At 46.8% G+C, this 20,215-nt stretch overlaps 1 protein-coding gene across 5 annotated transcripts in view; it reads left to right on the top strand.

Annotated features, from left to right (window-relative positions):
* The window catches only part of DNMT3A (DNA methyltransferase 3 alpha), a 120,251-nt gene that overhangs the window by 76,067 nt on the left and 23,969 nt on the right, over nt 1-20,215 (top strand). Inside the window, exon 1 of one of the 5 annotated variants that reach the window (XM_048516206.1) lies at nt 7,693-7,893. The exons of 3 other annotated variants lie outside the window; for them this stretch is intronic. In XM_048516206.1, the coding sequence (XP_048372163.1) occupies nt 7,708-7,893 (186 nt within the window). In that variant the 5' untranslated portion in view covers nt 7,693-7,707. Of the gene's footprint in view, nt 1-7,692; nt 8,005-20,215 lie in introns of those variants that run through there. One more of the 5 variants, XM_048516215.1, reaches the window with a different exon arrangement.

The following is a 20,215-nucleotide window of genomic DNA, read 5'->3' as shown; positions in this document are numbered from 1 at the left end:
TCCTCTCAAACTGTACCACTTTAGGTCACATCTGGCAAGGCCACCTGCTATGAAAAATTCAGTCTAGTAAACATTCTCAAGATCTTTGCCCTGGTGTGCCAGCTTTCTGTGGGTGAAGTGTTTTGACACAGAACCACATTCAGACACATGACAGCCCACAGGTCGTCTGAAATAGTACTGAAGGTACAGAGGAGGGACTGTACCAGTTGCCGTTTCTGCAGTCCTCGTTCTTGGTTCACGATGAAAGCTGGCAAAATAATAAAAGGAATAGACATCAGGCCTGTCACTGTTTTAATGGAAACGAGGCTTTCACCTTTCATTCATTTAAAATGCTCATATCCTACTTGCCACGTTGCCCAGTGTGGCTTAAAAATAGAAATGCACACAATTAAAAGCATATATCCAGTTAAAGCTGCCACACTTGTCACTGCCAGCTGCCACATTCATTAGTTATTTCCACTTGGCACCTTTTGCTGAGGGAAGAGAGTGTAGGAGCTTTCTGTATCATGTCTGGCAGGCTTATTCCAAAGCGTGAGGACAGCCAGTAAAAACAAGTATGCATTGGCTATAGTCAGACTCTTGCAAAAGGGCGGGGGTATTCAAAATGAAGTAAGATTAGCTATCCGGATTCTAACCCTCCATTAATTGTCTTGGAATAGTTGTCAGAGTCCTGTCCTGGGTGGCCCAGGATAGCCGGATCTTGGAAGCTAAACAGGCTCAGCCCTGGTTAATATTTGGATGGGAGAGTGCCTAGGAAGTCCAGGATTGTAGAGGCAGGCAAATCAACTCTAGCCTTGAAAACCTCATGAGGGGTTGCTGTAACTGGGCTACAACTTGACAGCATTTTTTTCCCATCACCTGCTGCTGTGAGAGGAAAACCGCTCACAAGTTCTACATCTGTGAAAGAATTTGTGATTGTTGCGATCTCACTTGGTAGATTATGTGGTTCAGGAAAGTTTCTTCCTGGCATAGGTTGTTGGAGGTGGCATTTATGCAATCCAATGGGCTCAAGAGACTGAGTTCAGGCCAGATAAAATGTTCCTGGGAAAACCAGGCAGATGAGTTTCATTCATGATCAAGGCCTGACTTGATCCACCTGGATGTTTGAGATCCAAAAGCAATGTCCCACCCAGTCAGATTGACCTGCGGGACCGGAGTATTTTTGGTTCATTTTGCCTTCTTCAGCAGCATAAGGCTTGGCTTGCTTGCACAAGTCACGCATTTTGCTCATTTGGTCCCTGTTGTAGAACACTTGCTTGATTTTAATACATTTTTATAGTCCCCTTCCTCCAAAGAATACAGGGTGGTCTGTGGTCCTCTCTCCTGTTATGTTTTATCCTCACAACAACTCTGAAGCAGGTTAAGCTGAAGGAGAATGATTGGCCTATAAATACCCAGAAAGTTTGGCAACATGTGGGGATTTGAACCAGAGTCTCCCTGGTCAGGGATTCCTCTTATTTTGTCATACTGACTCTCAACACCTGCTTTCTCCTTGCGGAACAGGCTGTGGTTGTGCTGGTGTGGACTGGGAAAAGGAGGCGGCTAATGTAAGGTGCTGTCACTCAGGAATTTGCTGAAGGTTGTACTCTTGACTTAAACTGTGTAACTTTATTGAGAGCAAAAGAATATGAAACAAAGGAAAATGAGGCCACCGGAGTCCTTCATAACACCTTGCCCAGATCCAGTCTAGAGAATGCCATAAATAAAACCTGGACTGGAGCTGCTACCTTGGAATTATAATAAAACATGGAGTCAACATCTATTACGACTGGTGTTCAGACGGTCCTATCGTTTGGCAAGGAGACAATCAGGTCACTGGAGAAGTGATATGAATTGTCTAAGTAATGATAAATAAATAATGTGGGTCTTTGAACTGGGATTTTGGGAATGACAGTAGTTGTAGAAAATCTGCCTATAAGTGACTAGTAGGAGAGCAGAGATGTTTCCTGCCCATAATGGGGATTTAGAGTTGGAGAATTCTGGTGGAGTGTTTCTGGTCCTTACGTCTTCCTGTTTTGGCAAACATGGTGTCATGGCCAGTCCTCCGTCCTTGTTCCCACCCCCCTCGCTTCCTTGGCAACCAGCCCGTGACACGTGTAGTGTTTCTGCTGTAACTCCATAAGCACCCGAGTGAGGTTTAAACCCAATTGCATTATCTTCTGGGGGTGTCATTCAGCTTGGCTGGTGGCTACACCAGGACTCAGAAAGGCAATTGAGGATGACTCTGGATCTTGCAAGGACCATTTGTGTGAAAGAAGTGTTTGCTGTGCCCTTGTTCCTGCTGTCAGGGTTTTCCCAAACATGCAGCTGCTCCGTGATATTATATATTGCCTCCTCAGTCTTGGTGCCTCCCTATTAAAGATAAGATGCTTTGAAGAGGATGGTATAACCTATGGAGGAAGATAATGGCCTGTTGAACCCCTATGATTGGCTCACCAGCCTCTCTTGCTTCCCTATCCACTTATCATTGCTCTTCACACTACCACTGCTGCTTCTGGTAGCTGATGGTGCTGTAGGCTCTCCTTTCACTAACTATACATAATGTTGTAAGAAAACGGAGGTCTCTGGCCTCCATTTCAAGCAGCAGATGCCAGAAAGAGGTGGTGCCGGTGACCCTTCCAGTTGGTCACCCCATCCTTGCCACAACTCCTACCATTGGGGGTGGCAAGCAAGCGAAGCAAGTGCCCCCTTCCCCTTGGGTTGTTGCTTTAGGGTTATGTGTAGGGATTTCCCCATTGCTGTGGAATGAGGCAAGCAAGTTGTGACTGATTTCCCCTGCAGGGAGAAGGGAAGGAGACGGAGAGCCTTCGTCAGGCTCACCTCTGCTGGCGATGTGTGGTTAGGAGGGAGGGAAGGGTTGGTTTGGGGGAACTGCATACCTGACAGACCGCAACCTGGACAGAAAGGCAGGTTGGATGGAGCAAACATGCATGCTTTCTTACTTTACATTACTTTGTCACATCTGGAATTTTCCTTTTTCACTCTTCCAGGCATGGTGGTGACTTCTAGCGCACAGACAGGCATGTGCAGATGTACTCATTATTGATGCAGGTGCTCTTCCATGATCTGAGGGCTTAAAGGTCTTTTTCACAGAAGAGATCCATTTCACTCCAGATTTGGCCAGTATGACCAGCAGAGTGTACAGGGGAGAGGGATCAGATCGATCAACTCAGCCTTTTGGTTTCTTGGCCCTTTGGCTCTAGTCACGGATTTCTGGTGTCCCACAAAGCTTGCCAAAACCACAGTTCAGTTATCTAACATTTGACCTCCCTAGGGGTTCTGTCCTTGCTACAATTCTGTGCTAAAAGTTATGGTTTCTTTGATCCAAAGGAGACTTGGGGAGAAGAATATTGCAAGAATCCAGGCACACACACATTCAATACAGTGCTAAATAATTCAGTGCGCACCAGAGGCATAGCAGGGGTGAAAAGCGCCCAGTGTACCAGTGCGTCCTCTGCCCCTGCCTGCCCCAGAGCGCCCTCGCCACACCCCCACAGGGGCACGCGCCCAGTGCGTAGCACACACTCCTGCCCCCTTGGAGCTAAGCCTTTGGTGCGCACTTGAATAATAGCATGTGTTTCTTGCTTTGAGGTCCGGTGGTTAAAAACTGGACTGGGTTTAGTTCTGCCTCTCGCGTAGATTCATTAGTTGAGTTTGGACCTGTGAAGGGGTAACCCTTGTGATGTAACTCACAGGTTTGGTGCTGGGAAACCAATGTGCATGTAAAGTACTTTGCAAATTTAAAATGTGATAATTGAGAACTTGCATGGGTTGTAACTTCCAGAGCTCCTTGGAAGAAGGTGTAGAGTTTGAACAAATTTAAACATCTGTATTGTGGACTTAACCCTGTTGTACTTTGAAGCCGGTGTGTCTCTATAGTGGGCATTAGCTAAGCCAATGCTGAAACCCACCTTCATTTGGAACAAGCTGTGCGTGCGTGCGTGAACACAGCACCATGCCACTAAGGGAACCCAATTCCTTGCACCTGCTTTGGGGTTAGAGTGCTACAAAATGCTGTCACTACTGTTTACCTGCCAATCTCTCTGCTCCTGAGTGGTTTGGCATGATGTGCTTATGAGTGGTGTGACTCATGTCCCTCCCCCAACAGGAAATTTTCACTGGGGTCTTTTTTGAGGGTAGGGTAGAGATGACAGCAATTGTTAACTGATTCTCTTGGTAACATTTCATCTAGTGCCATTGGTGCATGTAACATTTTACAGGGGAACCTAAGCGAAAGACAAGTATTTATTCCCAGGGAATTCACAGTATAGATTTCATCTGGGAAAGGGGGAAAGGGAAGAAAGAATGCACAAGAGCAAACTCACGTGGTTACAGTAGGCTGTTTTTGCACTTTCTAAATGCTCCGTGGCTTAGCCAGGGAGCGTACCTGCGGCGGGGCTTCTCACCCTGCTTGTAGTTCCCCACTGCTGCCCGGCTCTGTCCTTCGTTCGAGTCAGGGCCCGTGAGGGAAGCCCCAAATGGTTTTCCACAATCCTGGGGCTTTCCCATAAGCACCGCTTAAGCCCCTTAGACTCTTTCACCCATGCGCGGGCAGCCTCCATTTCCTGCGTTCGGATTGGTTGAATCTCGCCCCATTCCCCCCACCCATTTTCACTATTTTAATTTTACATGACAAGTCAGGCGCTGAGAACCCCCCCCCCCCCAATTTAAAATCCTTACGTGTGCGACGAGATTACCGTCCTCCCCACCCCGGTCTAAAATGTAAATCTGGAAGCCTTGCGTGTGTAAGCAAATCGCTGCCCTCCCATTCGTGGAGCCTGCACACACCGCTTTTCTGCCCAAGGTTTCTTCCTCCTTTCGAAAGACCAAGGTTTCTCCCTCCGGTTTTTTTTCCCACTGCTGGGGGTGGGGGGTGGGGGGTGATGCTTCTCAGTACCTGTCCATTGATGGGGCAGGCCAGAGCAGCAAGGCAGGAAAACTGGCCCCGTTTATGCTATGGAGGAGTTTTGCATGCCAGTGGAAGCCTTTGGAGCAACAAAGGGGCATTTCAAAAGGACCTCAATCTTTGCGGTTCAGGAAATTCGCGGAGCAAAGCCATTGCCATGGGGTGGCTCTGGAGCAGAAACATGGCAGCCACGCTGCAGGATCAGGGGCTGTGCAAAACTCCCGATTGCACCAGGGCATTCCACGTGCCAACAAAGGGTTAATTTCAGCATGCAAAAACAGCCCTAGACTTTCATGCAGTTGCAAGGGTCCAGTTTTGAGCCAGGTTTGAAGCTCCTGATGGGTTTTCTGGGAAGGAAGTGCCAGACATAAAAGCAGCAAGGGATGATCTGTTGAGAAGAGAGCAGGAGGACTTTGCATGTCTAGGTCAGGGAACTAGAAAAATTTTAAGAGAGGATCACTCTATTAGAAATGTTCTGGACGATGGTTCAAATCCGAGGAGACAAGCTGAATAACAGCTAAGTCACCAGGTTTTCATTATACCTGGGACCAGAGGTGGGATCCAACCAGTTCTCACCACTTCTCTAGAAGCGGTTACTAATTTTTTCTGAGTGCCGAGAAGGGGTTACTAAAGCAACCTCCCTGCCCAATAGGGACTGGAGGTGCATGTGTGCGGCGGCCCCACTGTTTGAATCCCACCACCATCAGAACCTGTTATTAAATTTTTTGGATTCCACCACTGCCTGGGACACGTTTTTCAGTGCAATGGCTGTGCAGTTGGTGAGGACCCACCAGCTATTTCTCAGAGTCCTGCTTCTGGTGTGGGAGAAAGTGTAGTCCTCGTAGCAAAAACACTATAAATGGATGTTGAGAAAGTGTGTTATCCCCTCCTGTTTTCACCTACAGTTGTGAGCACCATATAGGACGTGTGGTTGTACAAATGCTGGTCGGTGAAAACTGGCTTTTCTCCAGAGGTCCCTCACTGCCAAAATTCTCCTGTTGGTCCTTATAGTGTGGGCGTGCCGCTTCCCTCTCCACAAGGACGTAGGTAAGGGGGGGTTCTCGGGTTCAACCCTCCCATTACATGCCTGAAGTTCTGCCCCATTTGTGGTTTTTTGTATTTTTAGTGTTTTTTCAGTTTTTGGCCTGCAGGGGGCGCAGTTTTTATGCTATCAGCACCAAAATTTTAGGGACCTTTCGGGAGACTCTCCTGATGATCCCACCCAGATTTGGTGAGGTTTGGTTCAGGGGGTCCAAAGTTATGGACTCTCAAGGAGGGTGCCCCATCCCCCATTGTTTCCGATGGGAGCTAATAGAAGATGGGGGCTACACCTTTGAGGGTCCATAACTTTGGACTCCCTGAACTTCACCAAACTTGGGTGGTATCATCAGGAGAATCTCCTAAAGATACCCTGAAAGTTTAGTGCTGCTAGCTTAACAATTGCACCCCTGACAGCAGGCACCCCCCAAGTTTCCCCAGATTCCCCTTTTAAATCCGCCATTTCAGCATGGATTTAAAGGGAGAATCTGAGGCCCCCAGTTTAAACACTGAAAGTGATGCTGTTTCAGGGTGGGGGAGAATCCACCCCAAAACAGCATCACTTTCAATGTTGTTTTAACTGGGGACCCCAGATTCTCCCTTTAAGGTGGATTTAAAAGGAGAATTTGGGCTCTTTAGTTGAAACACCATTGAAAGTGATGCTATTTGGGGGGTGGATTCCAACATCACGGTGGCCGTCCATGGGGGGCCCCCGCAAAACTCAGATTTTGCAGCAGGCTCCATTTTCCCTAGCTACGCCTCTATCTGGAGGGGAGGGCAGAAGGGACTGCCGGCTGGGAGCCCGTGGGGAGAGCAGAGTTTGTCATCCCTAGCCTCAGAGAGCTGCTTTTATAAGCACTGAAGTGGGGGGCATAGCTTGGGGAGGTGTGACCACGCCCCTAGGGGTGGGAAGGGGTGTGGCCTCCCCCCAATTCCCCACCTTAAAAAATCTATACCTACTTCCCTGCCTCCCCACCCCACCAAACTTTGGGAAGAGGGCTGTTTGGTTGGGTTGTCTGCAGATTTTGCAAAATCCCTAGTTCACCCCCTCATTCCTTACTGCAAAATTGGCCTCTCATGGAGTTAGGCCCCTGGGAGGGTGTGGAGCAAAGCCATAAATAACGTAGTTTTCAGGATGAGAACTGCAACTACGTGGAGGTTGACTTGTTTGCATTTCTGCACTTTTGCAGACGGGACTTTGCCGGGGGGAGGGGACCCCTCGGTTCCGGCTGAGGGGGTGGGAGGTGAAAGGGGTGCTGAACGCAGGCCAGACGGTCGCCTGGGTAGTAATCTTTTGGCGGCGCCCGTGAAACATTGCAGAGGGTGTGTAGTGGCGCAAGCCCGTGGCTCCGGCAGCCTCGGTGCCAGGGACTGGGGAGGGCGCCCTTGGCAGCAGAGACGGTGCATGTTGCAGCCTCCGCCAATCCCTTGCCAGGCTTTGCGTGACGTTGGTGCGTCGTCTCCCTTGCCCGCTTGTGTTTTCTGCGTGGCCACTGCATTCGCTTGTATTTTTGCAGCCGCCTGCAAAGGTCTCCTTGCAGGGCGGGGGGATACCAGGGTGGGAATTTGCAGCCGCGAGCGGTCGCGCTTGCAGCCGTTCGCCTCCCCTGATCCGATGGGAGCGTGCTTGCAGCTGAATTTGGATTTGCGGTGTGGGTGGGTGGGGGTCTGTTTTGGGGTTCGTCTGGCGGTGCGGTTGCAGCCCAAAGACACCCCCCCCCCGTTTTCCTTCCTTGCAACTTTGGGATCTCCCCCGGTAATAGATGTGGGGGGGACCACAATGCGTGCTTCATGTGCATGGTTTTTCCCCCCCCCCCCCGCCCAGTGGCAGTCTTGCAAACACCCCCTCACCTTTCTTGTTTCGCGCCCCCCCTCCGTTTCCCATTGCTCGCAGCCAACCAGGGGAGTCGTCCGGCGTCACGTGGCTTGGAGTTTCCCAGACAAAGAAGGTTGGCGGCGCTGCCCCCCCTCCCCCACGGCCCCCCTCCCCCTCCGGCCCCCTCTCTTTCCAGCCCCCTCGGCTGTACCGCGGTTGCTGCAGCGCCGGGACATGCGGGAAGGTACGGAGGGGGGGGGTATTGTTGGGAGGCTCTTTTTGGCGGGGGTCTCTGTGCCCCCATCCCCGTTTGTAAAGGGGGTGGTGTAAAAGGTTCAGAGGAGCATTTGGGAGAGAACCAGGGAGTTTGAGACGCAGCCCCCCGAGATAGTTCAGATGATTCTGAGGGGGTCCTCAGCGGCTGTTGCCGCTGATCTTCCGGATCGAAGAGGTTTGGGGGTATCACTTTGGACTTGCAAAAGGAGGGATCCCTCTTGGAGATCCCAGGCAAAGTGATTAGTTGCGTCGGTTGCTCGGGAAACTTTGGGTGGCCGCGGGTGGGGGAGAGCGATTCGGGCAGGAGAAAAGGAAGCATCGTTTTGCAAAGGTTTCCCCCTCGCTCGGAAGCAGAATCCTCCACCCCCCCGAGAGAAAAAGTAGCGGGGTGACTGCAAACACTCAATTCCATTAAAAGTTTTGTCTTCTTTTTTTGTGAGGGGGGGGCGCAGCATCAGGGAAATTTCCAAGCAGTTTCTTGTAGAGAAGTTCTCAAAAGGGAAAGCGGGTCCGTTAGTCAGATCCCACCCCCACCCCCGCTTCATGGAAGATCGCCACCTTGAGAAAAGACAAGTTGGGTAGGGGGGTGTCAGCACATGCAAGTGGCAGCGCTTCGGGGCAGAGTGGGGTGAACAGCCGTCGGGATCAGGGCCTGGAGGGGAAGGAGGCGCCAGGCCTGGGAGTTTTGCCTTTCCCCGCCAGAGCTGTCAGCCCTCCATTTTGTCCAGAGGCGACCGGCTCCCTCGCTGGGTTAAGCTCAGGCCCGTTTCAGAAGGCCAATGCCCTCATGATCGCTGCCTCAGGGTGGAGAAGGGGAAAGATGTGAGGGGAGAGCCAAGGTGTGGGTTGCTCTTCTTTCAGGTGGGCTCTTGTTTCCACTCCGTTCCCCTGCTCCGCCAGGCCTGCCTTCCGCAGTTGTAAAGTCTGCTTGCAATGAGATTACCTGGAAACACGCAGGTCCATTCCAGCTGCTGCAACCAGGGACTGGCCAAAACCAGCTCTGAAGATTGAGCCTGGGGTGGGAAAGGGAAACAAGAAGGGACGGTGGGAAAGGTGAAAGGCCGCTCTTGGGCAGGCAGGATGCAATGCTATCTGGCTCTGCAGGCCTAAAAGGCCTGGAATGAAACAAGGAAGACCAACTGGTTGTGGTGGGCTTTCTGGGCTGTGTGGCCGTGGTCTGGTAGATCTTGTTCCTAACATTTCGCCTGCATCTGTGGCTGGCATTTTCAGAGGTGTATCACATAGACACTTCTCTCTGTGATACACCTCTGCAGATGCCAGCCACAGATGCAGGCGAAACTTTAGGAACAAGACCTGCCAGGCCATGGCCACGCAGCCGGGAAAGGCCACAACAACCAGCTGAGTCTGACTGTGAAAGCCTACGACAATACAAGGAAGACCAAGTTGGTATATCCCTTCAGAGGCATAATCAAGTGATATCCTGGACTTCAGACATTCCCCCCCCCCCTCCAATATTTACACACATACAAGGGGATGTCCAGAAGCAGCAGCATCCTCAAAGCTAAAACAAGGCCTTTCTCCATGCATGCCACCTTTTGGAGGAAAAGCCCTGTGTTCGGTTCCTGTCATCCTATCATTCAGTGGGTAATATGAGTTGCCTGCTGCTCTTCCAGTTGAGGTTGCAGAGAGTGAGGTTTGCCTGTGCTTATGTGGTGAGTTTGTAACTAGTCTCCGTATCCAAAACCAGGTCTGATTTTTCACTCTTGACACAGTTCCTGAGATGACTGTTTGGTGGTAGGAAGGGAATTTGTTCACAAAAGTTTCAAACTTTTCTAAACAGAAGGGTAATGCTGAATGAGATTTAATTCTAAACAACACGCTTGTGTGGAATTGACCCAACCTTGTGCAAGTTCTACTGGTCAATGAGGCTGGAAGCATTGGAGTAGGGAGGGGCCCACCACCCCATAACACTCTTGATCGCCTCTTTCTTGAACCAGCACCTGATGGGGGGAGTCCCAGAAGTGGTTCTGAAACTTTCTGCCCCTTGGTTTGCAAGATAATGTTCCAAAAGGGCCTATCTGTGAGTTTCAGTGCTCTGTTCTCCTGGGTGTTGGGGTCTGCATACACCCATGATCTTTTGGTATCTTGTTGAATCTGGGATTGTTTTACCATGCCTGGTTGTTGCTGCTGTTTGTATATGACAGTTCTCATTAGATAGACCTGTCCTTCCTCCATTTTATGCAAATGCCAACCTTTGGCATGTGTCTGCATAGCATTGTGTCTACATTTTAATAGCAAAATCTGGACTATGTGGAACAGAGTGATAAACAGCACAAAAGGCACACCAGGAAGATTTTTTTAAAAATACATTTCTTCCACACCACCCAAACCCCATGCCTCTATGGATTACCCTGCGTAATGTGGTTTAATATGAGGAAGAGCCAGCAGACCATCTTGGAATGCCTGTGTGATGCAATGAATGGTGCAGTAAAACAATCCAGATGGCTTAAGTGAGAAATGCATGCTGACAGGGAAGGCCAAAGGGTGGAAGCACACCCAGATGCAAGACCTCACAATCATTACCCAGCTATGAGTAAGAGGACGTGGTGAGGAAGGACTTCTTCCTGATCTCCAAGATGGCAGGATCTTGTTTCCATTGCAAAAAACCCTTCCCTATGGCTGAGTCATTGTTTGGAACATCAGTTGAGAAGGTTGCTGTGAAGAAAGTGAAGGAATTGTTCTTCTCCATTGGCAGATGGGTGTATGCTGTACAAGTCACAAGCTTATGAGGAGTTGAGGACATGAGGCAGCAGGTGGTAACACAGGAGGCTGATACTTTAGGCCTCATCTTAACTTGGGGATCACCTCTTCCCTCCCAGGTGTGCAAATTCCTCCACTTGAGGCTTCAGCCCAACAGCCTGTTCTTCAGAGGGTTCGGAGCAGTTTGAAAAACAAGTTACTGCTTGTGATGTGTGTACCTCTCTTGTTTTTGCCCTCTGGTAAAACCAGGGTGACAGTTTAGTTGAGTTGTTTGAGTTGTTTGTTTCTTCTGTCAATGGTGATGGAGGGAAAAATGTACATAATGGAAAACAAAGCTTCTTCCAAATCACTTTTAACTTAGTTCAAAAAACCATTAGCCTGCAGTCTTAGATCAGCTATGTGTAGATTCAGCCAGTGCCGTATTGCCAGGGGTTATATATACTAATACTGTGACAACTTTTAAAATATGACTGTTTTGGCTTTATCAGTCTTCCCCTCTTTAGTATAGAAAGAGCCTTCTTCGTGCTGAAGAGTATGTCTCTGAACTCAGCCTTCTCTGTTGTCTACGTTTGCCAGCCCAGAACTCTACTTAAAATCCCTCCTGTGCCTAGATGCCACTTTGTTTGGTAATGGAATGGGGAATTCTTTTTTCCTTGTTAGGCACCCCTCCCCCTTCCGCTAGGTCTGACCCACCAAATGCTTCCTCTGCTAGGTACTGAAGCCTTAGAGCTCCCCCTCTTGTCCTGTCCTGTTCAAGTAAGGGGAGCTGTTCCATGGGATGTGCCTGAAATACCTGACTCTTTAAAAGGCCTGCTGTTTAATTCAGGAAGGGGCATCCTTATCTGCACATCACACCTCACTGGAGACATTACACAAGACATGGGGCTGCCCCTTCCTGGCATTTTAGGTAGCAATTGCCTAGGTTTTCTATGTCTTGAAGGAACTAAATACATCCGCTCTGTTCACATAGGTCTGAATGTCCAAATTGCTTAATATCACTACAAGAACAGTAAGCCCTATAGCTTTGCTATAGTAGCCTTTGTGTTGTGCTCTTTCCTCCAAAAGTGGAAAGTAGTGTTTTAGCATCAAAATCAAGTTCTCCTCTTTGCCTCAGCTCATCAAGTGAACCTCATGCCTAAGCAGTTATTTGCCAGATGCAAATGACATTGTGGGAAGAAACTGAAGAATTAGGAAAACTTCTTTCCCAGTTCAAGCCATGTAGCATTCATGGTTAAAATAAAGTTTGTATGTATTAAGCTATCCAGTTAATTCTATCCCATTCTTTTTTCTTGCTTGGCACAGATATGTTTACATATAACTTTCTGAATCTAACAGCTAACCTTCCTTTTGTTTGGGGCAACTGCTGCTATTCCCCCAGCTGATAGATCCGATCAGGATGTGCTATATCAACCCAACTTGTAACTCCAGAGGCTACCACCATTTGCACACTTTCTGTGGTAGGTTTCTGGTCCTGTGATTGCCTACCTGCACTTCCAAGGTAGAGCTAGTGTTGCCTTGATGATTCTTTAGTGATTTCCCAGAACCCACAGCTTCTACCAGTGACCAGCTGTTGTGGGCTAGGTGGACTGCTGCATTCCTTCCCGACAGATATTCTGTGCTTTCAAGAGCTGCATGACGGGAACTATAACAGGTGCAGGATTTTTCCATCACTGCATTTGAGGGAAGTTGACCTGCTCAGTGGTGTAGCGCCAAGGGGGCGTGGGTGCACAGCGCACCAGGTGTGCACCCCCGCGGGGGCGTGGCAGGGGCGCAGGACGCACGTGTGTCCCTAGCACAGTTCCCCCTCGTTCCATCCCTGCACCTGCTTTATTTCTTCTTGTTGCATGTCTGTTAAAAGCACTGAGTCTCCATCATTTGGCAGACCTACAAGTGGGACTGTAACCTGGTGCAGACTTTGGATTCTCCTAGTATCTTTGCTGTGATCCCCCCCACCCACACACACATGAGGATACCTTTTCCCCGTGTGATCAAGAGGCTGCAAAGATTAGCTCTGAATGTGAGAAATTATCTCCTAAGCCATAAAGTTCACTGTTGGACCTTGGATAAGTCACCAGTTCTTAGCCTGATCTATCCCAAGAGTGGCTGTATGGATGAAATAAACAGTCCCATGAGGGCCACCTTCATGCCCTTGGTTGAATGCTAATGGGATGATAAATAATGCACAATGCAACTTATGAGATAGAATCGTACAACTGGGAGGAACCTATTTCAGTCCCTCCACTGATCCACCAGCTGCTGCTTGCTTCTGTACAGTCCATGCCGGAATAATGTCAAGAAACCAGATATGGCAAGAAAAACAAATGGACATGATGATGATTTGGACGTAATTCACAGAATGGTTGATTGAATTTGGAATTACAGAAGATAAATGGAAAAGAAGAGTTGAAAGAATGAACCTGCTGCTGCACATTTGAAGAAGAGAAGAAAAATATGGGGGGAGGGAGGGAGGGGAAAAAAGGGGGTAAATGATATTAAAGATGTAATAAAAGGTTGTAGAATACATGTAAACATATCGATCCAAAATATCAATAAAAGTCCTTAAAAAACAAAAACTCTGCAGTCCATACCAAGACACTCAGCAACACGAGCTGGTGCAGAGAATGGTTAGGAGCCTCTGTAGTGGACCAGGAAGTTCCAGGTTGAATCTTGCCTCTGCCACAAACTCAGTAGAGGCAGGTCAAGGCATTCTCACTAGCTCATTCTTAATCCATCTTAGATTTGCCCTCTTCTTTTTTCCCCTCTTTGTCATATTTTCCTCTTGTGAGGGAGGTTTTATTTATGTTTTATTTGTTTGGTTTATTTTTGTGTTCAGCATTTTAAAATGCTGGGTTCCCTCACCCACCAAACTGCAGTCTTCTTTCCCTCGCCTCATCTCTTCTAACAGTTCCATTAATGTGATGTTTTTTTAATTGAAAAGTGGCTGTTCCTTTTTTCTTTTAAAAAAAAAGATGTACTCCGTTTTAGACTTGAGGTGCCTTGGGGGGAATCCGGTGGAAAAGTGGGATACACGATTCAGTAAATAAATAAATATTCCTTTTCTCAGCCCCAAATTTCCATCTTCTATTCAAGAAAAATAAACTGAACTACCTTACTGGTTGTGGTGGGTTTTCCGGGCTGTGTGGCCGTGGTCTGGTGGATCTTGTTCCTAACGTTTCGCCTGCATCTGTGGCTGGCATCTTCAGAGGTGTATCACAGAGGGACACTATGTAACAGACTTCCCTCTGTGATACTCCTCTGTGATACTCCTCAGCCACAGATTCAGGCGAAAGATAGCAACAAGATCCACCAGACCATGGCCACACAGCCCGGAAAACCCACCACAACCAGTTGAATCCGGCCATGAAAGCCTGCAACAATACATTGAACTACCTTACCTGTGAAACACTTTGAGTGCTTAACTAAACTATAGAAGCACAAAATAGCAACATTTTGCTATTGAAAACAGGGTTAAAAGGCAGTATAAATTGCTGCGGGCTGAGAAACAGGCAGGACTGTCACCTTTTTTCTGGTATACATCTACCTGACATCCAGCAAAGCAGATTCTTACGTCTGCTTGTTACAGCCAGCAGGATTTCTTAGACTTGTGCACTCTTCTGTTAAGAGGAAAAAAAATCTACAGTTGCCAACATGGTAGGAAAAAATGTCCTCTGAGATTTATTTCTCCCATCTTTCTTACTGATTCTCCAGGCAGGTTACACAGTGTAAGTAAATGCAATGAATAGGATGAGATATCTGATAAGCAACGTAATAGGACTTGAATTCCAACAACCTGAGAAATTAGTTGAGTGGAGTGAGCTGAAATGGGCACTTGAATCTTTTCATGGTATGAAGCTACGTAAGATTACCCAATAATTACTTGCAGATCAAACTTATGTCAAAGGGAACAGGGACTGGATTAAAATTGGACCGGAGACAATACACAAGACATGAGAGAAAGCAGTCATCTATAGTCTCGGAAGAGCAAAAATCAGAAACTATTAGTTCAGACCTCTTTGAGAACGCTGTAATTGAGCTACAAGTACTGGACCTACTGAAGGATTTCCGAGACCAAACCTACCGGAGTTTGGTTAACCCAAGCCAAAATATGCCCAAGCCAAAATATGATTGATGATTTGATGACTGACAAATGTGCATGTTAAGTTTTATTGTTTAAATAATAAAAAACATTTTGTAAGCCAGAATGTGGTTGATGTTGACTGATAAATGAGTAAGTTGTAATGATTTTTTGTTTAAACAACTAAAAAAGTTGTCTTCATTGCAAACGTTGTAGTCACTTGTAAGTTTGAATGATTTATTTTGGTGAACAATCATAGCAGCTTTTTATTGTATGTACATTATATTAAAAATTAAAAAAGAATTGTCTTGGGACAAGTGAATTAGCCTGTTCGGGTGTAAAAGTGGATTGACTGTACCTGTTGAGCTGGGAGCTGGACAGGAGGAGCTGGGTAACCAGGAGTGAAGTATCCTAGTGGTACAGACAAATGCAGTACCCTTTAAATATTCCCTGGACTGCATAGGAGCTGATGCTCCTTGAGGAGCAAATTGGGCTTCTCTGTCAGTTGTTTTGGGCAGATGTTGGAAAGGTGGGATATTAATGTTTTAATAAAGGCAACCAAGAGAACACTGAAAGTGTCGTCAAGCAAGCTGTATCTGGAAACATGTGTAGAGTCCATCTTGTGCCACTGTAACAACTGCTACCTTCTAACTGTCCCTGTAATTTTCTTTTTCAGTCACGACTTACTGTTAGTACCCAGGCTGAATCTATTCTCAACATTGTTCTGCTCCCAAGTTCAAAGTTCTGACATATGCTTAGCATCTCTGGCATAATGGTGGAAGAAGATGCATCTGCTAAAATTCTTCCTTCTGTTCTGCTCTGCATCCTTTCAAATAATCTGCCTGGGTTTTTTCCTTTCAGAACAACCTTCCAGAAATGTACTGTGCTATTAGCAAGACCAAGAGGTTAAACTAGTTGCCTTTTACAGCTAAGCATAAAATTGTTAAGAGCAGCTATTCCGATTTTAATCTCATTATATATATTTACATTATATCTCACCTTTTCCATTATGGAACTTAAGGATGCTTGACTTCTCAGCAAGCGTCCCATCCTGACACAGGCTAGACAGTCCCTTTTTTAAGCTTCAACTAGGTTTTGCAGTGTTATGTTCTGCCCCATCATTAGTGGTTCAGGCTCTGTGTGGTGTCGTGGTTAAGAGCAGGCGGATTCATATCTAGAGAACCAGGTTTGATTCCCCACTCCTCCACCTGAGTGGCAGAGGATTATCTGGTGAACCAGATATGTTTCCACACTCCTACATTCCAGCTGAGTGACCTTGGGCTAGTCACAGTTCTCGTAGAACTCTCTCAGCCCCACCTACCTTACAAGGTGTCTGTTGTGGGAAGAGGAAGGGAAAGGAGTTTGTAAGCCACCTTGAGTCTCCTTACAGGAGAGAAAGGTGGGGTATAAATCCAAACTCTTCTTCTTTTTCTCCTCTGTAGTGTACTGTGATATGCATTGGGGAGGAGGACAGGCTGGAGGGGACCACACGCTCAAAAAGTCCTACTGTTCTACTTGTTCTTGCACCTTGCTGGGCTGGGAACTGTTCCTCCAGAGCAGTTGGTATGGCTGGCAGAAGGCTACCTCCCTCCCTTGCCTTTTCCTGAAGTGCTATTTTAAAGAAGAATTGCCACTCAGTATGAAATGCCAGCAGACAGTGGGTATACAGAGACTGATGGCAGCCACGAGAGCTGAGGGGGTAGGCTGACTCTTCAGTCATTTTACCAAATAACATTTATGGATGGTGATCTTAGGTTAGGTTAGCCAGTTACTGCTTTTCTGTCCCAAAATATTAATGTTTCTTAATCCAGTTGATAGACAAATTGATCAGAGCCATAGCTGGTTCATTCAGCAGTGAGGGCATATTTTGATTGGGGGCTGAGATTGTCACACTTTTCTTTTTTAAAAGCAATTTTAGCTATGTTGTTAGTGTAAACAGGAGTACCAACCCTTTGGGGGTGAGCAGTTTATCAAATGTAATTAATAATAACAACAACAAAGACCTTTTTGAGCCTGCAGACAGCTTTGGAATTCTGACATATTGTGCCACCTTACTCTGCTCAGAAATTCATTTGCATTTTGAAATTTGTGATAGACAGATGTATACTAATTAAAAGTTGACTTCGTAGCCTGTGCCAAAGATTCCAACTGATTTGTTGTGTGGAATCAAGTAGCTAAGTACAGAACAGCACACACCTGCCCATGTGCACTTCTCATTCTGAACTCTCCTGCAGTTTCCTGTTACACAGAAGCGGGTGGAGAACTACATTCACAAGTATCATGAACTACGTTTGCTTCAATCCCTGACATGAGGCCTTTAGCTCATGGAGACTTGTGACTTACATGTTGCTCTGGTTACGACTGTTTCAAAGTGGGAGCCACCTGCCTCCCACAAACCCCACCAGGCATGGGGCTTCCCTGGTCTACTGAAACATGGCAAGGTCCACATTGGGGAATGGTGCTCAGAACCACAAGTGGCATATCAAAGAGCCACCGTGAATATCACTGCTGAAGCCGCCAGGAGCAGAGGAGAACCATGGATGCTACTCTAATCCCATTGAAAGAAGGGTAGGATAAAAATGAGATGGGTGTGTTTCACATGAAGGCATTGTAAAGTGGTTGTTTAAGAATATGAAGGCAAATTCAGACATGAGGATCTAGACTGTATCCTTAAGGGAAAAGAGTCTTCATGTGCTCCTTGTTGCTTTGTGTTGAAGGGAAAGAGATCCACCAGGACGATTGTCTGGCATGTTGCAGTTGTCATGGTTTCTTGTCCGGCTGTTTTGTTGCCGAGTGTGGTCCAGAATGTGTAGATCCTCATTCACTTAGCAAGCCTTCGAAATCCACTATAGAGAACCTACCTATTTTCTGTAGCTTTCCCTCTCTTAACTAGAGCTAATCATCTGATGTGTAAATAAAATTGGGTGGGAAAAAAATCGGAATATTTTGTTGGGAGAGATTGTAGAAAGTATTACGGTGGAGAAATCAGCAGCGTTGGATACGGGGATCATACTAAGAAGGCAAGAAAGTGGGGGTGGGGGAGTAATAGAGAGAAGTACCAATCCTGAGATCCAGTGGAGATTTCAAAACCAGTTGAAGAATCCAGGTATGCAGGTCATGCACAAAGCTGGGGCATGAGTGCATTTGATAGTATCCATGGCTAGATACCTTAGGGGGGAAATTCTTTCCTCAGTTATAGGGCAAGGAGGAAGGAGAACAATTTATCATGGAATTAGAAACTGCGGAGCTTGGGCTCAAAAATGAATCCAGCCAATACAAGACAGACTGGAATTAGTTCCAGCAGACCAAACCTGGAGTGTGCTGCGCCTAAAGAAATCAAAGAGGATGAACAAAAGGGGGCAGATTCTTGTGTAAATCTAGAAAAGAGTAGACCTGGTTGACTAGATATGAGAAGAAGAAGAGTTTGGATTTATATCCCACCTTTCTCTCCTGTAAGGAGACTCAAGGTGGCTTACAAGCTCCTTTCCCTTCCTCTGCCCACAACAGACACCTTGTGAGGTAGGTGGGGCTGAGAGAGTTCCAAAGAACTGATTCTGGCCCAAGGTCACCCAGCAGGAATGTGGGAGTGTGAAAACGCATCTGGTTCACCAGATAATCCTCTGTCACTCAGGTGGAAGAGTGGGGAATCAAACCCGGTTCTCCAGATTAGAATCCACCTGCTCTTAACCAATATACCATGGTGGCTCTCATGAGTAATGTTTCTGTATGGGACAAAGAGTGTGCTAGTGGATTCGGTAATGGGATTTTAAATATTGGTGGACATATGATGGGTTTTTCCTATAATTTTTGGATGTGGTAAGCAAAGTGGGCTAGAAGTGCTATAAATAAATAATATAAATAAATAATAGCAATGGGGAAGATTTTTTTGTGCCCGAAGGTGCACTGATATTACCTGTGAAGGGCCTTAATGCATGATCTGACCACTTCTGGTAAGGCATTGCCACTTGTGTCCTCAGGCAGCACCCAGAGTTTTCCTAGTCTTCTTCTGCCAATGTGGTCTCACTCAGGCCCCTTCCGCACACGCAAAATAATGTGTTTTCAAACCACTTTCACAACTGTTTTCAAGTGGATTTTGCCATTCCACACAGCTTCAAAGAGCACTGAAAGCAGTTTGAAAGTGCATTATTCTGCATGTGCGGAATGAGCCTCAGTGTGATGCATTTCATCTCCAAGCTATGCCTGAGTCCTCTACAGGCCAGAGTTTTCCTGCATCACATTGATACAAATGCAGTGCACACCAGGTTTGGTGAGCCTGAACACCAAAACTGAAGTTCAGGGTAACAGAGTCCTGGCACCAATTTGTATTTATTTACCTAGACATGTAGTTACTTGTTTATTTAAAATATATGCCTGCCTTTCTCCTGAATATTTTGGGAGAGTGTGTGTGTTAATTTTTTATTTACGGTAAAACATTTTAAAAACTGCACTGATTGTGAACAAGCAGCTGTGCTTTTAACTGCACAAAATAGAAGGAAAGAGAGGGCTTGAAGCAATTCTGGGTTGTGGCAAAGCAGTGGGGATTGTGCAAGGTCAGAAGAAGTCGCTGAGATTTTTCTCCCTCGTCCTCCCTTCTTTCGAAAACAAAAAAAAAGGGTCTAGGGAATTTCTTTGTCGGGATTTCTGCAAATTCAGCATTGAACAAAGGGGAGGGAAACTTTACTGTAAGAGGGTGTGTAAAAGATACTTGAGGGTGAGAAAAAGATACTTGCAGGTGTTTGTCGAGATCACCTGGTAGGAAGGTTAGAAGTTATGTTTAGAAGGAGTCTGCTGAAAGGATCCAGATAGGAGGCCATAATTGAGAGGAAGGTTTGGGTGCGGGAGTTGGACTGCGTGGGCAAATTGTGGGATGTTGAGATACATGCATTTCGACCGTGCACGTGTGCCCTTGCATATGTTCTCATTCCTGCGGTGACATCACTGCTTGATGACTTGGTACCTTATTGGAATCTGTCCAACATCTGGATTCTTGGCTTTGGTGTTTAGATTCCTGATCTGTCACATTGGGCACTTTGGTTGGTGGCAGGTTTCTAGTTCTCTGCTGGGGTTATTCCATCTGGCTTCTCTGCCTATAAGAGCAGTGGTCTACCGTCAGGGCTCAAAAACTTGTTTCATTTTAATTGTTGCTTTTTGTTTTTAGTTGCTTCTTGAGTCCAGGGGCTAGCAGGTATCTTGACCCTTGCTTCACCTGTGTCCGCCTCATTGCAGCAAAAGAGGGCTGCCCAGTTGGAGTTCTGTGTCTAAACTTTTTAAGAGCAGCCCATTCATTTGTTCCCTGGAAGATGAGTGCTTTGTTTAGAAACGTATTTCACTTGCAGTGGGGTAGAGTGGAACAGGAGACCACTGCCTCTGATGAATGAGTGGT

The sequence above is a fragment of the Sphaerodactylus townsendi genome, linkage group LG01 (genome assembly GCF_021028975.2).
Source record: "Sphaerodactylus townsendi isolate TG3544 linkage group LG01, MPM_Stown_v2.3, whole genome shotgun sequence".
Taxonomy (NCBI): Eukaryota; Metazoa; Chordata; class Lepidosauria; order Squamata; family Sphaerodactylidae; genus Sphaerodactylus; species Sphaerodactylus townsendi.
The sequence above is the reverse complement of the archived record's forward strand: the minus strand, read 5'-3'. Positions and strand labels throughout refer to the sequence as shown.